General features: G+C 34.8%; 1 protein-coding gene across 6 annotated transcripts in view; it reads left to right on the forward strand.

The window, feature by feature from the left end:
• BCAS3 (BCAS3 microtubule associated cell migration factor) overlaps positions 1-21,690 on the forward strand; it is a 799,405-nt gene that overhangs the window by 300,731 nt on the left and 476,984 nt on the right. For all 6 annotated transcript variants that reach the window (XM_037808130.1, XM_037808128.1, XM_037808132.1 and 3 more), the window contains exons 10-11: positions 6,445-6,521; positions 12,753-12,836. In XM_037808130.1, coding sequence (XP_037664058.1) covers positions 6,445-6,521; positions 12,753-12,836 — 161 coding nt within the window. The remainder of the gene's footprint in view (positions 1-6,444; positions 6,522-12,752; positions 12,837-21,690) is intronic.

Raw genomic sequence — 21,690 nt, forward strand, 5'->3', positions numbered from 1 at the left:
AGAAAATAAGTTGTAGAGACAATGTAGAGAAATAGGGACACTTGTTGGTTGTTGGTGTGAATGTAAAAAAGTGCAGCCACTTTGGCAGTTCTTCAGAAAGTTGGTATAGAATTACCCATATGACCCAGCAATCCCTCTTCTAGGGATATACCCAAAATAGTTTAAATCAGGGACTTGAATAGATATTTGCACACCCATGTTAATAACAGTATTATTTACAATTGTGAAATGATAGAAGCAACCCAAGTGTCCATTAACAGATAGATGGATAAAGAAAATGTGGTGTATACATATAATGGGCTGTCAATTTTTAATTAATAAATTTAATTTAAACGAAGGAATAAAGGGTCCTGCCATTTAATTTGAGGCGGCTTATTTTTTCCCCAGTCTCTGCATTTTCATCCTGTTCTGTTACACGAAGTGAAACTTTTGGTGGGTAGATAAAAGCATGGTGCAGATTATGTGTGTTTCTCTAGGTTTGACTTTATGGTATCTCCTGCATATAAGCTCCTTTTGCTTGTAGGTGGAGAAGATATAGGATATAGAGATTAAGAGGACATGCTGAGGTGAGGCAGAGTATATTGGGATGCTGTTGATAAAGTCTATTTGCCTATTGCACATAGATTTTCTCCATTGTTTGGTGCTAGTTCTTTCCATAAGTCATCTTATGACAAGAATATAGACATGTTTTCCACTTAAGGAGGAGGATGTCGTTTTGGTCATAGAACCATTTAATATGTAAAATAGTTTGAGAAGCTTTTGTGTAATATAATTGGGAGTGCTTTAGGTATGTATGAATACAATGAAGGGACTGTTAAGTAAGTAGAGACAGCTGTGCCCATCAGAGCAAGCATCATGGGAATTTGTGCCAAAAGGTGGAAGTAACAGGTAAAAAGATATGATAGACTGGGAAGGGAACACGGCTAATATGATGAGAAAGGAGATACCTTTGTATTTGGCCGTAAAGAAAAGATACCCTTCAGCAGCTGGCTGATATGGAAATTCAAAACCCAGGTATGATTAAGGAAACAAAAGAAAAAGACTGATAGATGTCATTAGCAGTCATTTCCACTGTCCTTAAATTGAAATGTAGATATAAAGTCTCTAGAGAGACCAAAGGAGTGTGCAGTAAGGAAGCTCTTTCTACTGACCTCTGGTTTTACTTTGATGATTTCAAGTTTATTTCTTACATTCCTAAAATTATTTCTTAGTATTACATATGTGTGTCCTGTCTTTATGCTAATGGTGAATAACAAAAGAAGGAATTAATTTAAAGTAATTCTAAAAGACAAAATTAATTTTAATTTTGGAAAGATGAGCTTTGCTTTTTATGTCTAGAAACAAATTGATAACATTTAAGAGAAAGGATTGATAGGTTCCTTTGTGATCTAAGCCCAGTTTGAGTTAGAAATCAAGCTTGTATACCCTGTGTAGCCTCTGCTGCTTCTGGGTTCTGATCTGAATAAGATGGGTAAGGCTGCCATGATAATTTCAGGGTCTGGCAGGTGCCTGGCACTTAGTGAACACTCTGAGAGTATGTGTGCAGGGAACTGTCTCTGCATATAATTCCCACCCATTGAACCTTAGACTAACAGTATTCTGAAACACATTCATGACATGATTCATATACATGAAAAACAAACCAAAAATCAGAAGTTTTAAACTTAAAGACATGGAACCTCAAGAAGGTCAAATAATTCTCCAAAATGGGATTTGATATTTTGTCTCCATGTTTATTTTTCTGGTGTTCATAGTTTTTTCTGGACAATTCATATAAGTAGTATCATACAATATGTGGTCCTTTGTGACTGGTGTCTTTCACTTAGCATAATATTATCAAGATCCATCCATGTTGGAGTATGTCTCACTACTTCATTTCTTTTCATTGCTGAATAACATTCCATTATATGGATATGCCACATTTTATTTTATCCATCCACTCATCAGTTGATGGATATTTAGATTACCTCCACTTTTTGTCTGTTATGAATAATGCTGCTATGAATATTTGTATGTTTTAGTGTGGACTTATGTTTTTATTTCTTTATAGAGGAATTGTTCAGTCATATGATAGTTCTTTGTTTAACTGTTATAGAAACTGCCAGACTGTTTTCCAAAGCAGCTGTACCATTTTACATTCTTACTTGTAGTGTATGAGGGTTCCAACATCTCCACATTCTTGGCAAGAATTTTTAGTATCTGTCTTCTTGATTATAGCCATTCTAGTAGCATCTCATAGTGGTATCTTGTCGTTGTTTTAATAGCATTCCCCTGATAGGGGATATCTTTCCAGCACATGAACATCTTTTCATGTACTTATTGACCATTTGCATATCATCTTCAGAGAACTGTCTATACAGATCTTTAATCCAATTTTAAATAGTTTTTTATATATTCTAGATTTAAGTCACTTATCAGTTATGTGATTTGCAAAAGTTTCTCCCATTCTGTGTTGTGTCTTTTCACTTTCTTGATGTCCTCAGAAGCACAAAAGTTTTTGATTTGGTGAAGTCCAATAGATAGATTTTGGTGAAACCTATTATTTCTTCTGCCGCTTCTACTTCAATATCATATCTAAAAAACCATTGCCTTATCCAAGGTCATGAAGATTTTTCTTCTTATGTTTTCTTCTAAGAGTTTAATAATTTTAGCTCTTAGAATTAGTCTCTGATTCATTTTAAGATAATTTGTTTATATAGTGTTAAGGTGAGTATACAAATTCAATCTTTTGCATGTGACTGTTCAGTTGTCTCAGCACCATTTGTTGAAAAGACTATTCTTTTCCCATTGACTTGTATTGGCACCCTAGTCCATAATCAAATGACCTTAATGTGAGTATTTTCTTTTTTAAAAAAAGGTCTGAAATCTTTTGAGTTGACCTTGTAAGGAAAAATGAGACAAAGTATTACAGAGAGTAGTTTTCAAAATGGTTCAGGTCACCTTTCCATTAGTATTAACTTTTTGGGAATGATGCCATCTAAAATTACATTGCTCTATGTCCCTTCTTTATTCTTCTTAACTGTAGAAGAATCTTCATTTAATGTGTTTTTCTTGGATTGCATCTTTATTTAAATTTGGAAACTGGATTCTTTTACACTCTGTCTTTTCTTTGTTCACAAACATTGTAAACATGTTAGGATTAGTACTAATATTATAAAGGGTTTTTTTCTTCCTTTACTTGTTCAAAGTTAAGCTGGAGGCAAAGGTTAATCTTTAAAAGAGTCATACCTGTAAAGTTGGGATAGTGCTGAGTGGCTGGTATTCTGCTGATTCCAGGTATAAAATGTTTTGGGAAGAGGAAGAAAACAATTTGCTTTTCATTCCAATACCTACAATTAATGAGATCCACTGAGTTTCTAAAAACATTGACTCAAAAAGTGAAATAAAAAATTGTGAACTACATTTTCCCTTGTATTTGGAAAGAACAATGTACTTACTAGCATCTGTGAAGGTTGGAGTGGTTATCAGAATTGACTGATGGATGATATTGACTTTTTAAAAGCTAATTCAGAGATTAAGTACCTCTAAGTGATGCTGTAATTCACAAGTATAATGATATTTGGTGCTGTTTCTCATGACAGTGTTCAAAAAAGGAGAATCTTATAGATCAAATTCACACTAATTTCTTTATATATGTTTATATAGACATGCAAAATTAAGTATATTTTTTCATGAATTTTATTAGTTTGCTCAATGTGAGTCTAATAATGACATTTTTTATCAGTATAATCCACAATATATATTAAAGTGTGTTTGTTGTCTTTGTGTTATGTATAGTATGCCTTTGTATGGTGTATGTCTCCATAATTTGCATTCAGTGGATACAGTAAATCACAGTTATTGAGAGGTCAGATTTCCAGAAAACCGAAGCATCTCAGACCCATACCTTCAAACCTTGAAAATAAATGAAAAGTTTTTAAAGCAATCTGTGTATTTTATGTACTCAAAATGGCAATAGAGGGAGCTGTGCTAAAAACTGCTCTGTAACTTAGCCAATAGCAATTTGTGCTTCTTTATTGCTTGTGAGCACAGCAATCCTAACATAGTCTGAGTGACTACAAAATGCCACTCAAAAAGCCCTTTTGAATTCAGAAGCATGGACTGGACATTTAAGAAAGATGTCAGTTAAAAATGGGTTGAAGAGGCAAGATATAGGTCTGAGAAGAGCGTACTATTTGGATATTTGAAAAATTTACCTTTATAGCAGACTTGATTCTATTACTTTAAAATGTGCTTTGATTAATTTAGATGTGTCAATTAATTTATTCAAACAGTTACTGAGTTTCTGCTGTGTGTGAGGCATTGTTCTAGGCAGTGTTGTTTATCAGTGAAAAAACAGATGGAAATCCTTGACCTTACATAACTCTCTAATGAAGGCGGAGGAACATAAAAATTAAATGGAAAAAATAAGCAAGTAAATAAAAAAAATAGTAAATGTTGAAGAACTTGATTATTCTTTTACTCACTAATAAAGATCGTTTTGAATAAAACACTATGTTCCGGGTATAGATGTATGTGTAAACCTAACAAATTATGTACTTTAAATATGTGGAGTTTGTTGTATGTCAATTTGTACCTCAAGAAAGCTGGTTAAAAAAATACCGTGATATATATATTTTTTTTTTTTCACATTCAAACTTCATTTATTTTTATTTTTCCCCCTATGGTAGGATGGTAGCACAACATTGTGAATGCAATTAGCACCAGTGAACTACATATTTGAATGTGGTTAAAATGGGTCACTTAAGGTTTTATATACATTACTAGAACAAAAATTAAAAAAAAAAATACAGGACTGCAAAACACAGTCAACCCCAGTGTAAACCATGAACAACAGTCAATTGTACAACTACAAAATTGTTTCATCAGTTGTAACAGAGGTACCAGACAAATGCAAAGTGTTAATAATCAGAGAAACTGCATGTGAGAGGAGTATATGGGAATGTGTACTTTCTGCATGATTTTTCTGTAAACTTACATCCTCTCTAATAAAAAACAGAATGTTAAAAAAAAAAAGTTTTCTAGCACAATGGGTGGGGTGTGGTGGCTAGGATTTTAAGCAAGAATACGTATGTTATCTTTGGTTCCATAACAAATCTTAAGTGGCTCAAAATGATGAAGCTTTATTGTCCTCACTGCGTGATATATATATATATATATATATATATTTTTATCTCATATTATTGTAAACTTTGGGAGCATTCAACTTTTCCATTCTTCTAATACCTGAAAGAGAGTGAAAATTTGTTTAATGATTTATATGCTTGCTTTAGAATTAGCTGGTAGAAAGACAGACATGCATTGATTATTCTCTTCCCCTTAGGATTAATAGCATGGATTTGGAACTTCTTCCTGGTAGGGTGTTGTCACTTGTGTAATTTACAATGCAGTTTATACCATTTTTTGCTCTTGTGTATCATATAATTTGCAAATTGAGACATAACCATGAAATAGATAACTTCAGTGTGATCCTCAAGTGTAAATTTGTCTGTAAAAATATTAACCAGATACATCTAGAATGATGAACTAGGAGTTTAGGGTGTTCTTTAGATAAGGCTTTTATGTTTTTTGATTCTTTGTAGTCTTCTCTGTGTTGTCCCTTTAAAGCATTTCAAGAGACAATAGAGTATTATTTTGTTTAGTTTACATATGAGGGCCCTTAGGCATAGAGACCTCATTGGAATAGCCAGGAAGAGAGATGTAATGACAGACAGGCCTCTGGAATGACAAACATCAGTTAACTGACGGAATCATGTTGTGTCCTTAATAGATCTCAGGAAGGTGGGTTTGGTCTTTCAATGCATGGAAGTTGGCTAGTGTGAGGAATATTTAATTTATTCTTGCTTAAATGCCTTCTGGCATTTTATTGGCTGGGGCTGGAGGCATGAAGAATGAAATTGAGTGCTTAATGTAAATATACAGGGTTACCTAAATGATTCTCCATCATCTTTCTATTGAGGAACCCTTTGGGGATTTCTTCTCATTGGCGCCATAGTTTTTTCACCATGGTATAATCATTTCCTTTTAGGTGTTGGTCTTATAATTGTCTGTTTTTTGCTCCTAACCCATTATATCTTTCCTCTCTCAACATTCCTTCTTGACTTAAGAACTTGTAGACTTAGGAATTTAATTGTTTCCTATTAGCTTCTTGCTCTTGTTCTAGGAATGACTGTAATAAATGCCCAGTTTCTGCTAAAAGTGATTACGAGGTCTTACCAAGTTTATCTTTTACTGGGACAGAGTCAAAACCAAAAAGAAATTAAGTAGAAGGGGAAAAAGAACCATCATTTAACTATTTAAAAATATGACTAGTATTATGGAAATTTTATCTGAGACTTAAAAAAAAAATAAGTATTTGAATTTTCTGTTTCTCTTGCATCAACATATGAAGCATTAACAGAAACATTAAGAAATTTCTCAATATTTCCATCTGAAAATTTCCAGGCTGCTATCCTTGTCCAGGGCCAAACATGAATCCTATTGCTCTTGGAAGCTGCTGGCTTGCGTATGCAGAAAACAAGGTAAGACATGTCCCATGTTTGGGTTATTTGTAATGGAGCAAGTATTGAAGGATTTCTCATAATAACTGCTTGTGCTTAAGAATTATATACCTACTTACTAATAGTTTGTTTTGTTTGGTTTGCTTTGTTGTAATTGTGCAATTAATAATCTTCCCATATCCCACCTTGCTTATGATCAGTATTGGGAATTCACAAATATTTGACAGTTATCCTTGCATCAAGACTCTTTCTAGGCTTTGTTTTATGTAGAGAACTTTACCCCTTTAATCTCAAAGCACAACAGTGGTGTCAAAAAGTCGGCAGTTTCTCTGAGACTAGAAATCACGAGGTGAATTGGCACCTAAGATAATAATTTCATTGTCCTTAACTATGTATCTACAACTAGATCCAAACAAAGGGTTCAGCCATTTATTTTAATAATTAAATCACAAATGCTCAGAATTTTTAATTATCTGATTATTAATCCATTTCATTTATTTATCTGCTAAGATCATCATAATAAAATGAATGTAATATGTTTTTACATTGAGTTTTATGTCAAAATCATGGCAAAAGGTAAATTTGAAATTTCAGAAAGAAAAAGTAAAATCCTTTTTTATGCCATTTAATGCCCTGCATTTGAATATAGAATGAAATCTAAGAAATACTACACAGTTCAAAGAGAATTTTTAGTTTCATTCATGCTTGATTGCTTAGTTATTGTATCTTGGGAGTAATATGAAATAATGTGAAATAAAGAGTTCTTGACAAAATCAGGATGTGGTAAGTAAAGTAATTATTTGGTGAAACCACAGAGCTAATAAATCTTTAGCCTTTGGGATATACAAAATCAAGAAACTATTGAAGAAAATAATTTCTCTAGATGAATTTCTTGATACTTTATCCAAAATTCTGTCTGCAGCGGATAGACATTTTAAATCTTATCCGATGCTTTATTTATACTTCACCCTGTTCTTTCTCTCTGTTTTCCAACATATCTCATAAAAAGTAGTTCTTTTCAAATTACTCTTTTCAAACTTATGTAATAATTTCTGTTGAGTGCTAGAGCATCCAAGAAGTAAATGTATAAATTGCCTTGGCCCCTGTATATGTATTCTCACATGTGGGAAACTTCCCATTTAGAGCTGGAGGTATTATACCAATAGTAATGTGTTGTTTTTTTAGGGGGGAAAGAGCTCCCTTCATCAATGAATAGCCTGTTGTTTTGCCTTTATAGAAATACTGTCAATAAAATCTCATCTCATTTATGAAGACCAAAAATTTGGCAGAATTCATGAGGAGTTTGCTAATGAGGTGGTTGTGCCACCCTTCAGAAGAAATATTTCCATTCCTTCCATAGAATTTCTGTAAGAGCTAATACTTATTACCAATTTCTGATTGTTTTAGCTTTGGATGAGTGCAAAATTACGAAAGTGATTAACACTTCTGAGTAACAATCTTTCTATTATATTGAATAAAAATGCTTTTTTACTATATTTTATAGAAAACTTGCAAGAGTAAGTACAGTACAAAAAAGCACAAAGAACACCCGTGTACCCTTTATTTAGCTTGATCTCTGACTCATTTCAGAGTAAGTTGCTATTTCGGTTTGCTAATGCTGCTGTTATGCAAAATACCAGAAATGGATTGGCTTTTATAAAAGGGCTTTATTTGGTTACAGATTTACAGTACCAGGGCCATACAAGTGTCCAAAATGTTTCAAAATGGCATTTTCCAAAATGTCTCTAGGGATTTCTCTTAGTTTAGCATCTCCAAACTTTCTTCTGCCCGTAACTCCAAGCATCTCAAAGTATCAGCGTCAGCACCTGTGTTGGCTACTAGCTCTCTTAAATACTCAAGTGAACTAATCAATACCCATCCTGAATGGGCAGAGTCCACTCCTCCATGGAAATAATTTAATCAAGAGGCTGCACTCTAATCAAAAAGATTAATAAGTCTGTCCTCACAAGATTGCATTAAAGAATATGGCTTTGGGGAGGACATAATATATCCAAACTGGCACAGTTACATATATCATTACTCCTAAATATCAGTCAATTTAACATTTATATTACTGTCCATATTTTGTCAAGTGACCCTATAATGTGTTTTTCCCCCTACAGTACAGGATCCAATCTAGGATTGGGTATTACATTTTGTTGGCATGTTCCTTTAGAGTCTTTTAGACTGCAATATTCCACAGTAATTCATGTCATTTGAGAAATATGGCCCTGTACTAAACCCTACTCCTGTACCCCAGCCTTTTTTTTTTTTTTTGATAGAATGCTTTTCAGTTTGAATTTGTGTGATTTTTTTCTATTGATTATATTCAACATTTTTTGCCGGAATAAATATTAAATAGGTAATATGTCCTTATGGCATCCCGTTTGGAGGCACACGATAGACGTCTAATCTGCCTAGTTTTAGAAATCATCCATGATTCTTGACTAAACCATTTTTTACTATGAGGCTTATGAAATGATGATTTTCCAGTTTCTGCACCCCCTCCACGTAACCAGTCAGCACTTGCCATTCTAATGTAAACAAGAACCCTCCCTGACCCTTTCTCTATCTGTTATTGGTATGGATGCATGGATTCTTATTTTTTCAGTGGTTTATAGTTTATTGCTGTCTTTAATTATGTTGGGTTTCAAATTGTGCCAGAGTTGGACAATGGGAGCCTCTTCAAGCTGGATTCTGTGACCTTGTGACATAGTCTTATAATTTTCTTGTTGTTTTTTTTTCTTACTGTTTCCTTACTTTCTGACATATGCATTTGTTTCATGCCTTAGCCCTGGAACCAGCTCCTTCTCATTCTCCTGGCTCCTTTTTTTAAAAAATGCAATTTTATTGAGATATATTCACACACCATATAATCCATCCAAAGTATATAGTCAGTGGCTCAAAGTATTATCCTAAAGTTGTGCATTCATTGCCACAATCAATTTTAGAACACTGTCATTATTCTAAAATAAAAAAACAAGAAAGAACACCCAAAACATCCCATGCCCCATATCCCCCCTTCCCAATTTATATATATTTTTTGTCTTTATTTTATTACTCATCTGGGAGTGTCAGTCACAAGATTTTCACAATAGGTCATATGATAAAAGCTATATTGTTATATAATCATCATCAAGAATCAAGTCTACTGGATTACAGTTCAACAGATTCAGGTATTTCCTTCTAGCTATTCTAATATACTAGAAACAAAAAAAAGAATATCTATACAAGAGTAACTTCCAGGGTTATTCTATTTCAAATACTGCAACCCTATTTGAAATCTCTTAGCCACTGAAACTATATTGTTTCGTTTTGCTTCTCCCTTTTGGTCAAGAAGACTTTTTCAATCCCATAATGCCAGGGCCAGGCTCATCCCTGGGAGTCATGTCCCATGTTGCCAGGGAGACTTACACCCCTGGGAGTTATGTCCCATGCAGGGGGGTGGGAAGTGAGTTTATTTGCAGAGTTGGCTTAGAGAGAGAGGCCACATCAGAGCAACAAAAGAGGTTCTCTTGGAGTGACTATTAGGCATAATTATTAGTAGGCTTAGCTTTTCCTTTGCTGGGATAAGTTTCATAAAGGCAAGCCCCAAGGTTGAGGGCTTGACTTATTAAATTGGGAGTCCCAAATGCTTGTGAGAATATCAAGAATTCCCCTGGTGGGGAAGTCCTCAAGAGGACTTTGCAAATACTTTTTTATTTTCTGCCCAGAATACTCTAGGGTATATCAGAGTATTACATTAACCTGTACAGAATAACAAGATCTCATTCTCTAGTCTAGGTTCCATGTAATTATGTTGTTTAAATAAACTGACCATACATGTTAAATTAGTTAGTGTGCTACAGAGAATATAAATTTTGTACCAAATAAACATCTCTTAAATACCAGTTAAAACTCAGGAATAGATGTGACTGCTGTAAGAGCTTACAATCTAGGAACCTTTACAATAAACCTTATTAAACGTTCTGTACTCCTGCATCATCAGTTGCACAATGTCTTGAATTCAATTCTTAACATTTGCTCATTACGGTTAGTTTATATTAGTGAGGACTTACAATATCTGTCCTTTTGTTTCTGGATTATTTCACTCAACATAATGTCCTCAAGTTTCATTTATTGTGAAGTTCATGCCTCACAATTTCATTCCTTCTTGCAGCTGCTCAGTATTCCTGCTGGCTCCTTTTAATGGGCAATGGTATTAAGATTAAGCTTTGTCTGCTAGGTATTCTCGTTGGTACTGTGGTGTCTTTGCTTCTAGACCTTTTCAATGGACAGAGCTAGGAAACACGCAAACACATACTTACATATATATCCAAATATACACGTATACATATACTTGTGCGTGTATATTTATATATAAAAACATACATATTTTAGAACTCATGAGTTCACATTGTTACTTCCAATTTCAGTCTATCTCTATGTAGTTCTTTCTTGCTTTCCCCCATTTCATAATTCTGTGTTTCTTATTCCACATAGGAGGCAGCAACATCAATACATTTATTTATTCTTCAATAACTGCAGAATTTCTTGCTCATAGCACTACAAAAATGAAGCCAGACAAAAAGAGTTCAATATTTGTTTGTAATCCCCCCACCCCTCACCCCACGCCATCCCTGCCTAAGACTGTGGGTATAAAGTCAAATCACTCTTTGATTAGTTTATCGCCTTCTTTCTTTCACAAAGGGTAGCATACTATATATGCTCCTTTTCACATTGCTTGACAATATTTCTTGGAAAGCATTCCATTTTATAAAGTTTAAATACTCTTTGATTAGTTTGTCCCCTTCTTTCTTTCACAAAAGGTAGCATACTATATGTGCTCCTTTTCACATTGCTTGACAAATATTTCTTGGAAATTATTCCATTTTATAAATTTTTGTGATACATAAAATTCTGACTCATCTTTAAATTTGATGAACCAAGATACACTGTAATTTTCTGCTGATTCTAAGTTTTAGACAAATTACTGGGTTATTTATTTTTATAGAGAAATTCCGACTTCCTTTTAGTTAAATTGAAATGGTAAGATTGTTGTTTATTTTTTAATGCAGTTTTATTGAGATATTTTTTAATGTATTTGTCCCTAAGTATAATTACTCAAAGAAGGAAAAGATGGTAGCATTTCCAAAATATTGTCTTTCCTTGCGCATACAGCAGGAGGCAGCAGAGGGATGCTTTTCATCATTCTATGAATGTGTGTTTGTGAGAGATTCTTTTTAATAGCTAAACTAATTGCTTTTCAAATTCCTTATTTCATCCTATGTGAAATCACATTGGATGGTCACCTGTCATTTGAAAAATTCCTCAGCACTCACCTTGAAATTTATATAAGCACCTGTTTAGCAGGGACATAAAAGAAACTGTGTAATAGATAGCTTGACATCTAATATTAGTGTATTATATATGTTAATATCATTTTCAGGAATTTATTTTTTAAAATTCCAGTTATGATGGATTACATATCAATCATTAAAGGACCTAGTTTTAAATTACATAAAGCCTTTTTTTCGTTTTTATGTTTTGGGGAGTTGAATTTTTTGTGACTTCTAGAAATTAAAAAAAAAATTAATCCTTTTTTTTTTTCCCACTCAGCACTTGAGAGAATCATGCATTTCAAACTAATGATTCATTTTGAAAATTGGCAGGTTGATTTATTTACATCAGGCACAAATAAGGGTATGTCTTTTTCATGCCTAATGCTAAAAGCAGTAAGCCTGCTGAAGTGGACAACTACTATATGTGTCACAGTTGAATTATGCATAATTTGTGCCCCTTTTACACAGACACATTTGAAATAGATATATGGCAAAAAATTTTTTTTATTCCTTTTACAATATTTGTGGAGGAAGGGAATTAAGAGGATAAAACATCCAGTTTGCCAGAATGTCAAATATTTAATGTTGGGAAGTCATGCCTAAGTCCTTTGATTATGTTTTTAAAATTTATTTGCGGAAAAGTTGCCAGAACCCAAATCCTATCATTTCAGAGTTTATGAATTCCTGAAGACTATTCCTCTTGTAATTAAAAACTGTAGTTCAGCATGAAACTGCCTGAGTGGCACCAGTAGATTATAAAAAGGAGTAAAAGTATCTCATGCAGGGTTTTTAGCTGTTTGTCTGAAATACATTCATACAAACATTCCCACCCACCACCATCATTATGAATGATAAATAAGCTCCATCTTAATAGCCTTTACAGTTAAACAGTTTAATAGAAATGACTCTGGTTCTCTGTCTTTTTTCGCAGTTGATTCGGTGTCATCAATCCCGTGGTGGAGCCTGTGGAGACAACATTCAGTCCTATACCGCCACAGTCATTAGTGCTGCTAAAGTGAGTATCTCAGTAGTCTCTGGGAGGAGTGATTATGTGGATTGATTATTAGGTTTCTTTCCTGAATTGTATTGAGATTGTCCTTTCCCTTTCATTCACAAATGTGGAATAAACTTAAGAAAGCCAGAATTATTTTGTAACTTGTGAGAATTGGTGACAAAATGATCTGGTGTTTAATCTCTCAAGGTTCATAAATTTCTATTATATTGAATGTAGGATTATTACTTAGCTAATTCAAAATATCTAAGTGTGGTGACTAGAATAAAGTCTGTCATTTATACTACTTTTTTTTTTTTTTTTTTTTATGCAGTGTCTTCACTTATATACTACTTTTTAAAGAAGCTTGATATGTTTAAGTAGTGACTTCTGGATTCTTTTTGTCTGTGATTTGCTCCATTCTACCCACATTGAATCCCTTTGCATCTTTGAACATTTCTGAGTCTTCTTGATTTAAAAACAATATCATTTTTTAAGAAAATTTGAGTCAAGCCTCTGACATGTTCAAAGATTCTCATATCTAGGGGCTCCCCCTTACATATTTGTCAAGTGAGTTCTTTTTTGTGTGTGGGGGTTAATTTTGATGATGGCTGGTAAGCTTTATGCTGATTATAAGGTATTCTTATAACCACTGTCCTTTTGAATTGTGAAGTATACAACAAAACAATTCTAATAATAGGGATGACAGAGTGAATCTAAATGACAGCATGTAATAGAAAGCACAACTGTACAGAAAAGAACAGTTTAAAGCAAACCGCAGGGAAGGAATCAAAGGTCACACTGTTTTATGTAAAAAATATAAAAATATTTCAAGACTGATTACAGACACTTATGTGATGTGCTTTAGAACATGTTCCTTGTTTTGATGGGAGAAGCAGCATGTATTTTTCACTGAAGGGAAATGATGAGCAAATCTTTACACTTACAGCCCTAAATATTCTAGTTTTCAGAAATCATTATAAAGATTGCTCTGTTTTTTCCATTGTGTGTGCAAAAAATATGGTGATTATTTCAAAGAAGAAATTTAAGGCAGAATAATTAGGTATTATTCAGATAGCTTGTAGTAGATCCATGAAACATACCAATTAGGTTTGGTTCTCAAGTATTCTATTCTTTTTTAGACTTTTCTGCTTCATTCACTTTGATCAGGATAGCTCTTATGTTATTGCTTGAATAATTTTCAGTTATGTGATGGTTGACAACTTTTCAGTTCTTCTGTGCTATAATTATCGTATGTTTGTATATGTGAGTGCTTATGTAAAAGGAGTGACCTGCTTCATTCAATAACCCTGTTTTGCTGAGAACTTGCTGGAATGAGGCTGGACTTTTGAAAAGAACAAGTTCAAGCTTCCTACTTTCCCACACCTCACTATTGTGAATTGCGAGGCATGTACTCATGTCTTCAACATTTAGGCGTGAATAAATTAGGTTGGTAACAGTTTCCAGTAGGTAATTGGTCACCAACAGGTTGACTGGAATTCAGAATTAATTCTTGCAATATATAAAATTATGCCACTGGTTTTTTAATACTGTGAATGTTTAATTTTTGTTTAAATGGTTTTGCCAAATGTAATACTTATTCATGTTTCTGATTGTAAATTTAGATAATGGAGGAAAAATATAGTCACAAACATGAAAGTCACGTATTTCTTGATAGTCGTGTGTATAATTTCTAAAAACACTTTCATTCCTATCATACATTGTACCTTGCCTTTTTAACTTACCATTATACCTAACTTGAATGTCATTAAATAATTTCAAAAACATTTTACTATCTCTTTACTATTTACTGCCTATTTATGGACTCCTGAGCCAAAAGGCGTGAATATTTTGAAATTTCTTCAAAAATATTGTGAAATCATTTTCTTCAAACTCCTATCAGAAATACTCCTTCATTTCATTTCCAAGGTGTGGATGTTTTATACAGGTAAAAGACTGGAAGTTGGGATGATTTTTTTCCTCCCTAAATGGTAATTTCTCCTAATGAGGTATTAGATATTGGAAACTTTGAAATAAATTGGCTTTCTGAGGATGTTGTGTGGTAACTATATCAAAATGACTTACGTAAGACAATTATGTAGTACAATTCTGTATACAATTGTTTTTTCTTACAATTACATTATGGATTGCACATCTTGTTAAATAAGCTTTAATTTAGTGAATTATCTCATGTTTTTTTTTCCTTAAAAAATGTATGCCTTTATTCTTACTTAATTTTCTAAATAAAATGATCCCAGAAAGGACAAATATTCCTGTTATATTTGTGTGTTTACTTGTAAACATTCATCAGTTTGTTAACTTATAATTCATGTCCTTTTCTGTTGTGGGATATATAAAAGTTCACTAAGAAAAGCAAAATCTTATGAAGACATCTCCAGGCCTACAAACCTTCTTCTCCAGAGAATTGTATCTAACAATATTTACAAAACTCTTTTAGAGAACAGAATAAGTGAGATTATGCCTAATCTTATTTTATCTTGCCAGATCACCTTATCAAAATCAAGAACATTGTGTGAAATGAAGACTACAGTCCTTTCTTAGTCATCAACATAGATGTAAAAAATCCTAAAAAAAATATTAGTAAAAAAAATTAAGCGATATATGGTAAGGATAATGTGTCACAGTCCTTTGGAATAATTCCACAATATATGGCTAATTTATCATTTTCAAATTCAGTGAGTGTACTTTGCCACATTTCTTGAATAAAGAATATAAATTACATAATCATTTCAATAGATGCACAAAATGTGCTTAATAAAATCCAGCAAAATTCATTAAGAAAGTCTTTTTATAAATAGTGATCATTTCTAGTTCTCTGGAATTCCATTTTTCTCAAATTGTCAAACTTGTTTACACAAAGTAAGCATGGTTATATTAAAGTGTTCTTTTGCCAACTCCAGTGTCTGGTCCCCTGTGGTCAGTTTCTGTTGTTTGTGTTTCTGTTTCTTTTCATTCATAATGTCTTTTGTTTTTTTAACATTTTTAATTGTGAAGTATAAAATATATACAGAAAAGTGGTAACTTTCAAAGTACGATTTAACAAGTAGCCATAGAGCAAATTTCAAAGCATGTTATATGTTACAATTCCACCATGTCAGTTATTTCCTTCTAGCTATTCTAGAACCCTAGTAACTAAAAAAAAAATTTACATAAAGATTCAGTCCTCTTCATCCTTTTAAAAATCCTACCTTGTCTGTTGCTACTCCTACCTCTCGCTTGATCACTGTCTCAATCATCTGGGCAGTGACCACCCTAACTTGTTCATATTGGAAAAGGATGTTGAAATTATGGGGAAGGGGGGTTGTATCTGGTTGATGTTCTTGGAGAGGCTGTGGCCTCTGGGTTTTGGGACTTATCTGGCATAGGAACACTCCAGAGGATTTAAGTTTCCAAAAGTAAACTTAGTGAGTGAAACTTTTATAGTGTCTCAGATAGGGCCGTAGGTATTTGTTCTGGTTTGCTCATGCCGCCGTTTTGCAAAATACCAGAAATGGATTGACTTTTATGAAGGGGGCTTATTTGATTACAAAGTTACAGTCTGAAGGCCATAAAATATCCACGGTAAGGCATCAACAATCGGGTATCTTCACTGAAGGATGGCCATTGGCATCCGGAAAACCTCTGTTAGCTCGGAAGGCACGTGGCTGCATCTGTTCTGGAGTTCTGGTTTCAAAATGGCCTTTCTCCCACGACGTTCCTCTCTAGGCATCTGCTTGCTCCTGGGTTGTGTTCTCCAAAATCTCTGTAAGCTGCAGTTCCTCCAAAATGTCACTCTCAGTTGATCTGAAGTCCTCTGTCTGTGAACCACTTTATATGACTCTAGTGATTCAATTAAGACCCACCCTGAATGGGTGGGGTAACACCTTCATGGAAATTATCCAATTGAATGTTTCACTCACAAATGATTGAGTCACATCTCCATGGAAACAGTCAAAGAATTCCAATCTAATCAACACTAATACCTCTGCCCCCACAAGATTGCATCAAAGAATATGGTTTGTTTTGGGGGACATACAAACTGGCACAGTATTCTTTAGTATTTTCAAGACTACTGTTGATTAGGGCTTGACATACTGTGGGCGTTTGGAATATCTAATTGAAGCTTGTATAGGAGTAACCTCCAGTATAGCCTCTCGACTCTATTTGAAATCTCTTAGCCACTGAAACCTTATTTAGTTACCTTTCTTTTCTCCCTTTTGGTCAAAAAAGGTATTCTTAATCCCTTGATGCCAGGGCCAGGCTCATTCCTGGGAATTGTGTCCCATATTACCAGGGAGATTCACTCCCCTGGGAGTCATGTCCCATGTTGCGGGGATGGGTAATGAATTTGTTTGCCGAGTTGGGCTTAGAGAGAGAAAGGCCACATCTGAGCCACAAAAGAAGTTCTTTGGTGATGACTCTTAGGTGTAATTATAGGCAGGCTTAGCCTCCCTTTTAAAGCCATAAGTTTCACTAGAGGAAGCCTGAAGATTGAGGGCTTGACTTAGTAAGTAGGGGTGTGCTGTTTGAAATGGTTATGTACTCCAGAAAAGGCTATGTGCTTTTAATCCAGGTTTATTGTGGGTGGGACCTTTTGATTAGGTTGTTCCCATGGAGATGTGACCCACCCAACTGTGAGTGAGACCTTTTGAATAGATTTATTTCCATAGAGGTGTGACCCGCCCCCCCATTCAGGGTGGATCTTAATTAGATCACTGAAGTCATTAAGAGAGCTGAGTGCCCACACAGACCCAGATGCTTGGAGTTGCAGACAGAAAGATGGTAAATTATTTACATGGAGGGGTGGACCCTGCCCATTCAAGGGGGGTCTTGATTGGTTCACTGGAGTATTTAAGAGAGAAGCTAAGAGCCGACACAGACCCAGATGCTTGCTGTTGCTGAGAGATGCTTGGAGTTGGATATAAGGACATTTAGAGATGCTAAGCTAAGAGATGAAGCCTGCAGTTTGCCCTGAAGACACTAAGAGAGGGCCCCCAGATGCTTAAGGAGAAATGCCCTCGGAGAACAAGCAAGGATACACAGGAGTTGTGAGAGAGAAACTAAGAGAGACAGAAGCTCAGAGACATTTTGGAGAAAGTCATTTTGAAACCAGAATCCGGGAGCAAAGGACCAGCAGATGCCAGCCACATGCCTTTCCAGCTGACAGAGTTGTTCTGGATGCCATTGGCCTTTCTTCCGTGAAGGTATCCTCTTGTTGGTACTTTAGTTTGGATGCTTTTATGGCCTTAGAACTGTAAATTTGTAACCTAATAAATCCCCTTTATAAAAGCCAGTAGCATATAAGGGAATTAGTGATAGAGACCAATTAATAAAGGGGAACGATAACCCAATAAGAACAGATAAGCTATCATGGGTAAATTTAACATTCTGGGAATGCCCAGGAGTGACTATGGTTTGTTAATTTCTGGTGGGTATGGTAGGAACAAGTTCACAGAAATACTGCTATATTAGGTTATTTTCTTGGGGTAGAGTAGGAACATGTTGGAAGTAAAGTAGTTATTTTAGTTTGGTTATCTTTTTCTTACTCCCTTGTTATGGTTTGTTTGAAATGTTTTTTTATTGTATGTTTAAAAAAAATTTTTTTTGATATATTTAATAGTCAATTTTTTTAAAAAGAGTTAATTTAAAAAAAAAAAATGAAAAAAATTCGCAGAGCCCCCCCGAGGAGCGGGTGGAGAATGCCGGGGTGTTGGGCTTCCCCACCTCGATGGTTGCTTATGTGCTCACAGACATAGGGGACTGGTGATTTGATGGGCTGAGCCCTCTGCCATGGGACTTGCCCTTGGGAAGACTGTTGCTGCAAAGGAGAGGCTAGACCAGCCTATAATTGTGCCTAAGAGTCTCCTCCTGAATGCCTCTTTGTTGCTCAGATGTGGCCCTCTCTCTCTAGCTAAGCCAACTTGGCAGATGAAATCACTGCCCCCCTCTCCCTGCCACGTGGGATCTGACACCCAGGGGAGTGAATCTCCTTGGCAACTTGGAACATGACTCCAGGGGAGGAATCTAGACCCGGCATTGTGGGATGGAGAACATCTTCTTGACCAAAAGGGGGATGTGAAAGGAAATGAAATAAGCTTCAGTGGCAGAGATATTCCAAAAGGAGCCAAGAGATCAATCTGGTGGGCACTCGTACGCACAATAAAGACAACCCTTTTTAGATTCTAATGAATTGGAATAGCTAGCAGTAAATACCTGAAACTATCAAACTACAAACCAGAACCCTTGAATCTTGAAGACGATTGTATAAAAATGTGGCTTATGAGGGGTGACAGTGTGATTGGGAAAGCCATATGGTCCACACTCCCCTTTGTCCCATATATGGATGAATGAGTAGAAAAATGGGGACAAGAAACAAACAAACAAACAAACAAACAAAGGCATCCAGTGTTCTTTTTTACTTTAATTGTTCTTTTTTCACTTTAATTTTTATTCTTGTTATTTTTGTGTGTGTAGTAATGAAAATATTCAAAAATTAATTTTGGTGATGAACGCACAACTATATAATGGTACTGTGAACAATTGATTGTACACTTTGTATGACTGCATGGTATGTGAATATATCTCAGTAAAACTGAATTAAAAAAAAAAAGCGAATCCATTTCCGGTATTTTGCATAATGGCATTGTTTGCAAACCGGAACAGGGAGTTCTTAATTTCACATAACAAATATTCTGTACAAGATAAAGAATCAATGTCTCACATTATTTTTGTAAATAGTGTTAGCTTCCAATTCTCTGGATTCCATTTTTCTCAGATTGTCAAATTTATTTATACAAAATAAGCATTGTGATATTAAAGTCTTCTCTTGCTTACTCCAATGTCTTGTTCCCTGTGGGTCTATTTCTGTTGTTTGTGTTTCTATTCGTCCTCATTCATGATGTCTTGACCCCTTGTTTGCTTGGTTATATTTTATTTTGTGCCACAGATTTTATTTCAAACATCATTTTTAGAAGAAAATGTAGGGTTGGGATGATATTCTCTTCCTTGATCTTCTACCAGACTTCTGGGGACTCCAGCAATCTGAGATCATTGTAATCCTATTTTGGGGATTCAAATTATTTATCTGAGGTTGATCTGCAGTGGCTGTGAGGCCCTGTTTACGGTGAGTTTACTCTTCTAGTGTATATCCCTTTATATCCCCTCCCCAGTCATGGAGGGAAGGTCACCAGGTCAACCCCTTTGAAGTTTCTCAAGCCTGTCAAAAGCACCTCTCAATTTCTTAGTAGCCCTCTCCAGAATGAGCAAATGCCTTCTAGGCCTAAATGCCCAACTCACAAGTCTGAATTTCCTTGACCACTTCACTCTCTTGTTATGTATTCAGCACCTGGAAGCAGAGTTTTTTAATGCATTTTTAAATTATGAACTTCAACATATATACATAACAGTGATACCTTTCAAAGTACAAGTTAACAAGTATTTGTAGACCGAATTTCAAAGATTGTTATGGGTTAAAGTTCCACAATTTCAGCAGTTTTAGTAAAATATTCTCTCCAGTTTTTCTTGTTCTTATTGGGGGTATTGATCTGATTTACCTAGTTTGTCATTATTGGAAATAGAAAATAAACTTTGTTATTGTTTCTTACATTATTATAATTTCTCTGAAATAAAATCTTTTATGAGATTTGTGCGGAAAGTATGTTATGGAATATGTGCTCCTTAAGAAAATGCATATCTTTCACACTCATTTCATTGTTATATCTCATCCTTAGAAAGAGTAGTCATTTATCTTTTTCTCTCTGATTTCAGCTCTTTATTTGACTACCTAGAGTTATTTAACCACTTTGTTATGTAGAAGAGTTAGTTTTTTTATATATTCATATTATTGAGATATATTCACATACCATGCAGTCATACAAAACAAATCGTACATTCAGTTCACAGTACCATTACGTAGTTGTACATTCATCACCAAAATCAATCCCTGACACCTTCGTTACCACACACACAAAAATAACAAGAATAATAATAATAATTATTATAAAAAGCAAATAAAGTAAAAAAGAACACTGGGTGCCTTTGTCTGTTTGTTTGTTTCCTTCCCCCATTTTCTACTCATCCATCCATAAACTAGACAAAGGGGAGTGTGGTCCTTATGGCTTTCCCAATCCCATTGTCACCCCTCATAAGCTACATTTTTACACAATCGTCTTCAAGATTCATGAGTTCTGGGTTGTAGTTTGATAGTTTCAGGTATCTACCACCAGCTACCCCAATTCATTAGAACCTAAAAAGGGTTGTCTAAATTGTGCATAAGAGTGCCCACCAGAGTGACCTCTCGGCTATTTTGGAATCTCTCTGCCACTGAAGCTTATTTCATTTCCTTTCATTTCCGCCTTTTGGTCAGGAAGATGTTCTCCATCCCACGATGCCAGGTCTACATTCCTCCCTGGGAGTCATATTCCACGTTGCCAGGGAGATTCACTCCCCTGGGTGTCTGATCCCATGTAGGGGGGAGGGCAGTGATTTCACCTTTCAAGTTGGCTTAGCTAGAGAGAGAGGGCCACATCTGAGCAACAAAGAGGCATTCGGGAGGAGGCTCTTAGGCACAATTATAGGGAGGTCTAGCGTCTCCTTTGCAGCAACAGTAGAAGAGTTAGTTTTTAATTTTCTTTATAATTTTTCTATCTCAGTGCAGTTGTGAGGATAAATGTATGAATTGCGTAAGCATTTTGGGCTCCTTGGAAGAAGTAGTCTCTTTATGTTTTCTGGATTTCAAATAGCATTTGAAATTAATCTTTTGTTATGCTTTTAGACTTTTCCCTTTGAATTTCAAAGTAATTTATTTGTCTTTCATTATAAAGAATATGAAAGTGATGAATTCTCAATAGTGATAAAGGAAAAATTTTAATATTTAAAT

Source organism: Choloepus didactylus, chromosome 18 (assembly GCF_015220235.1).
Source record: "Choloepus didactylus isolate mChoDid1 chromosome 18, mChoDid1.pri, whole genome shotgun sequence".
Lineage (NCBI taxonomy): Eukaryota > Metazoa > Chordata > Mammalia > Pilosa > Megalonychidae > Choloepus > Choloepus didactylus.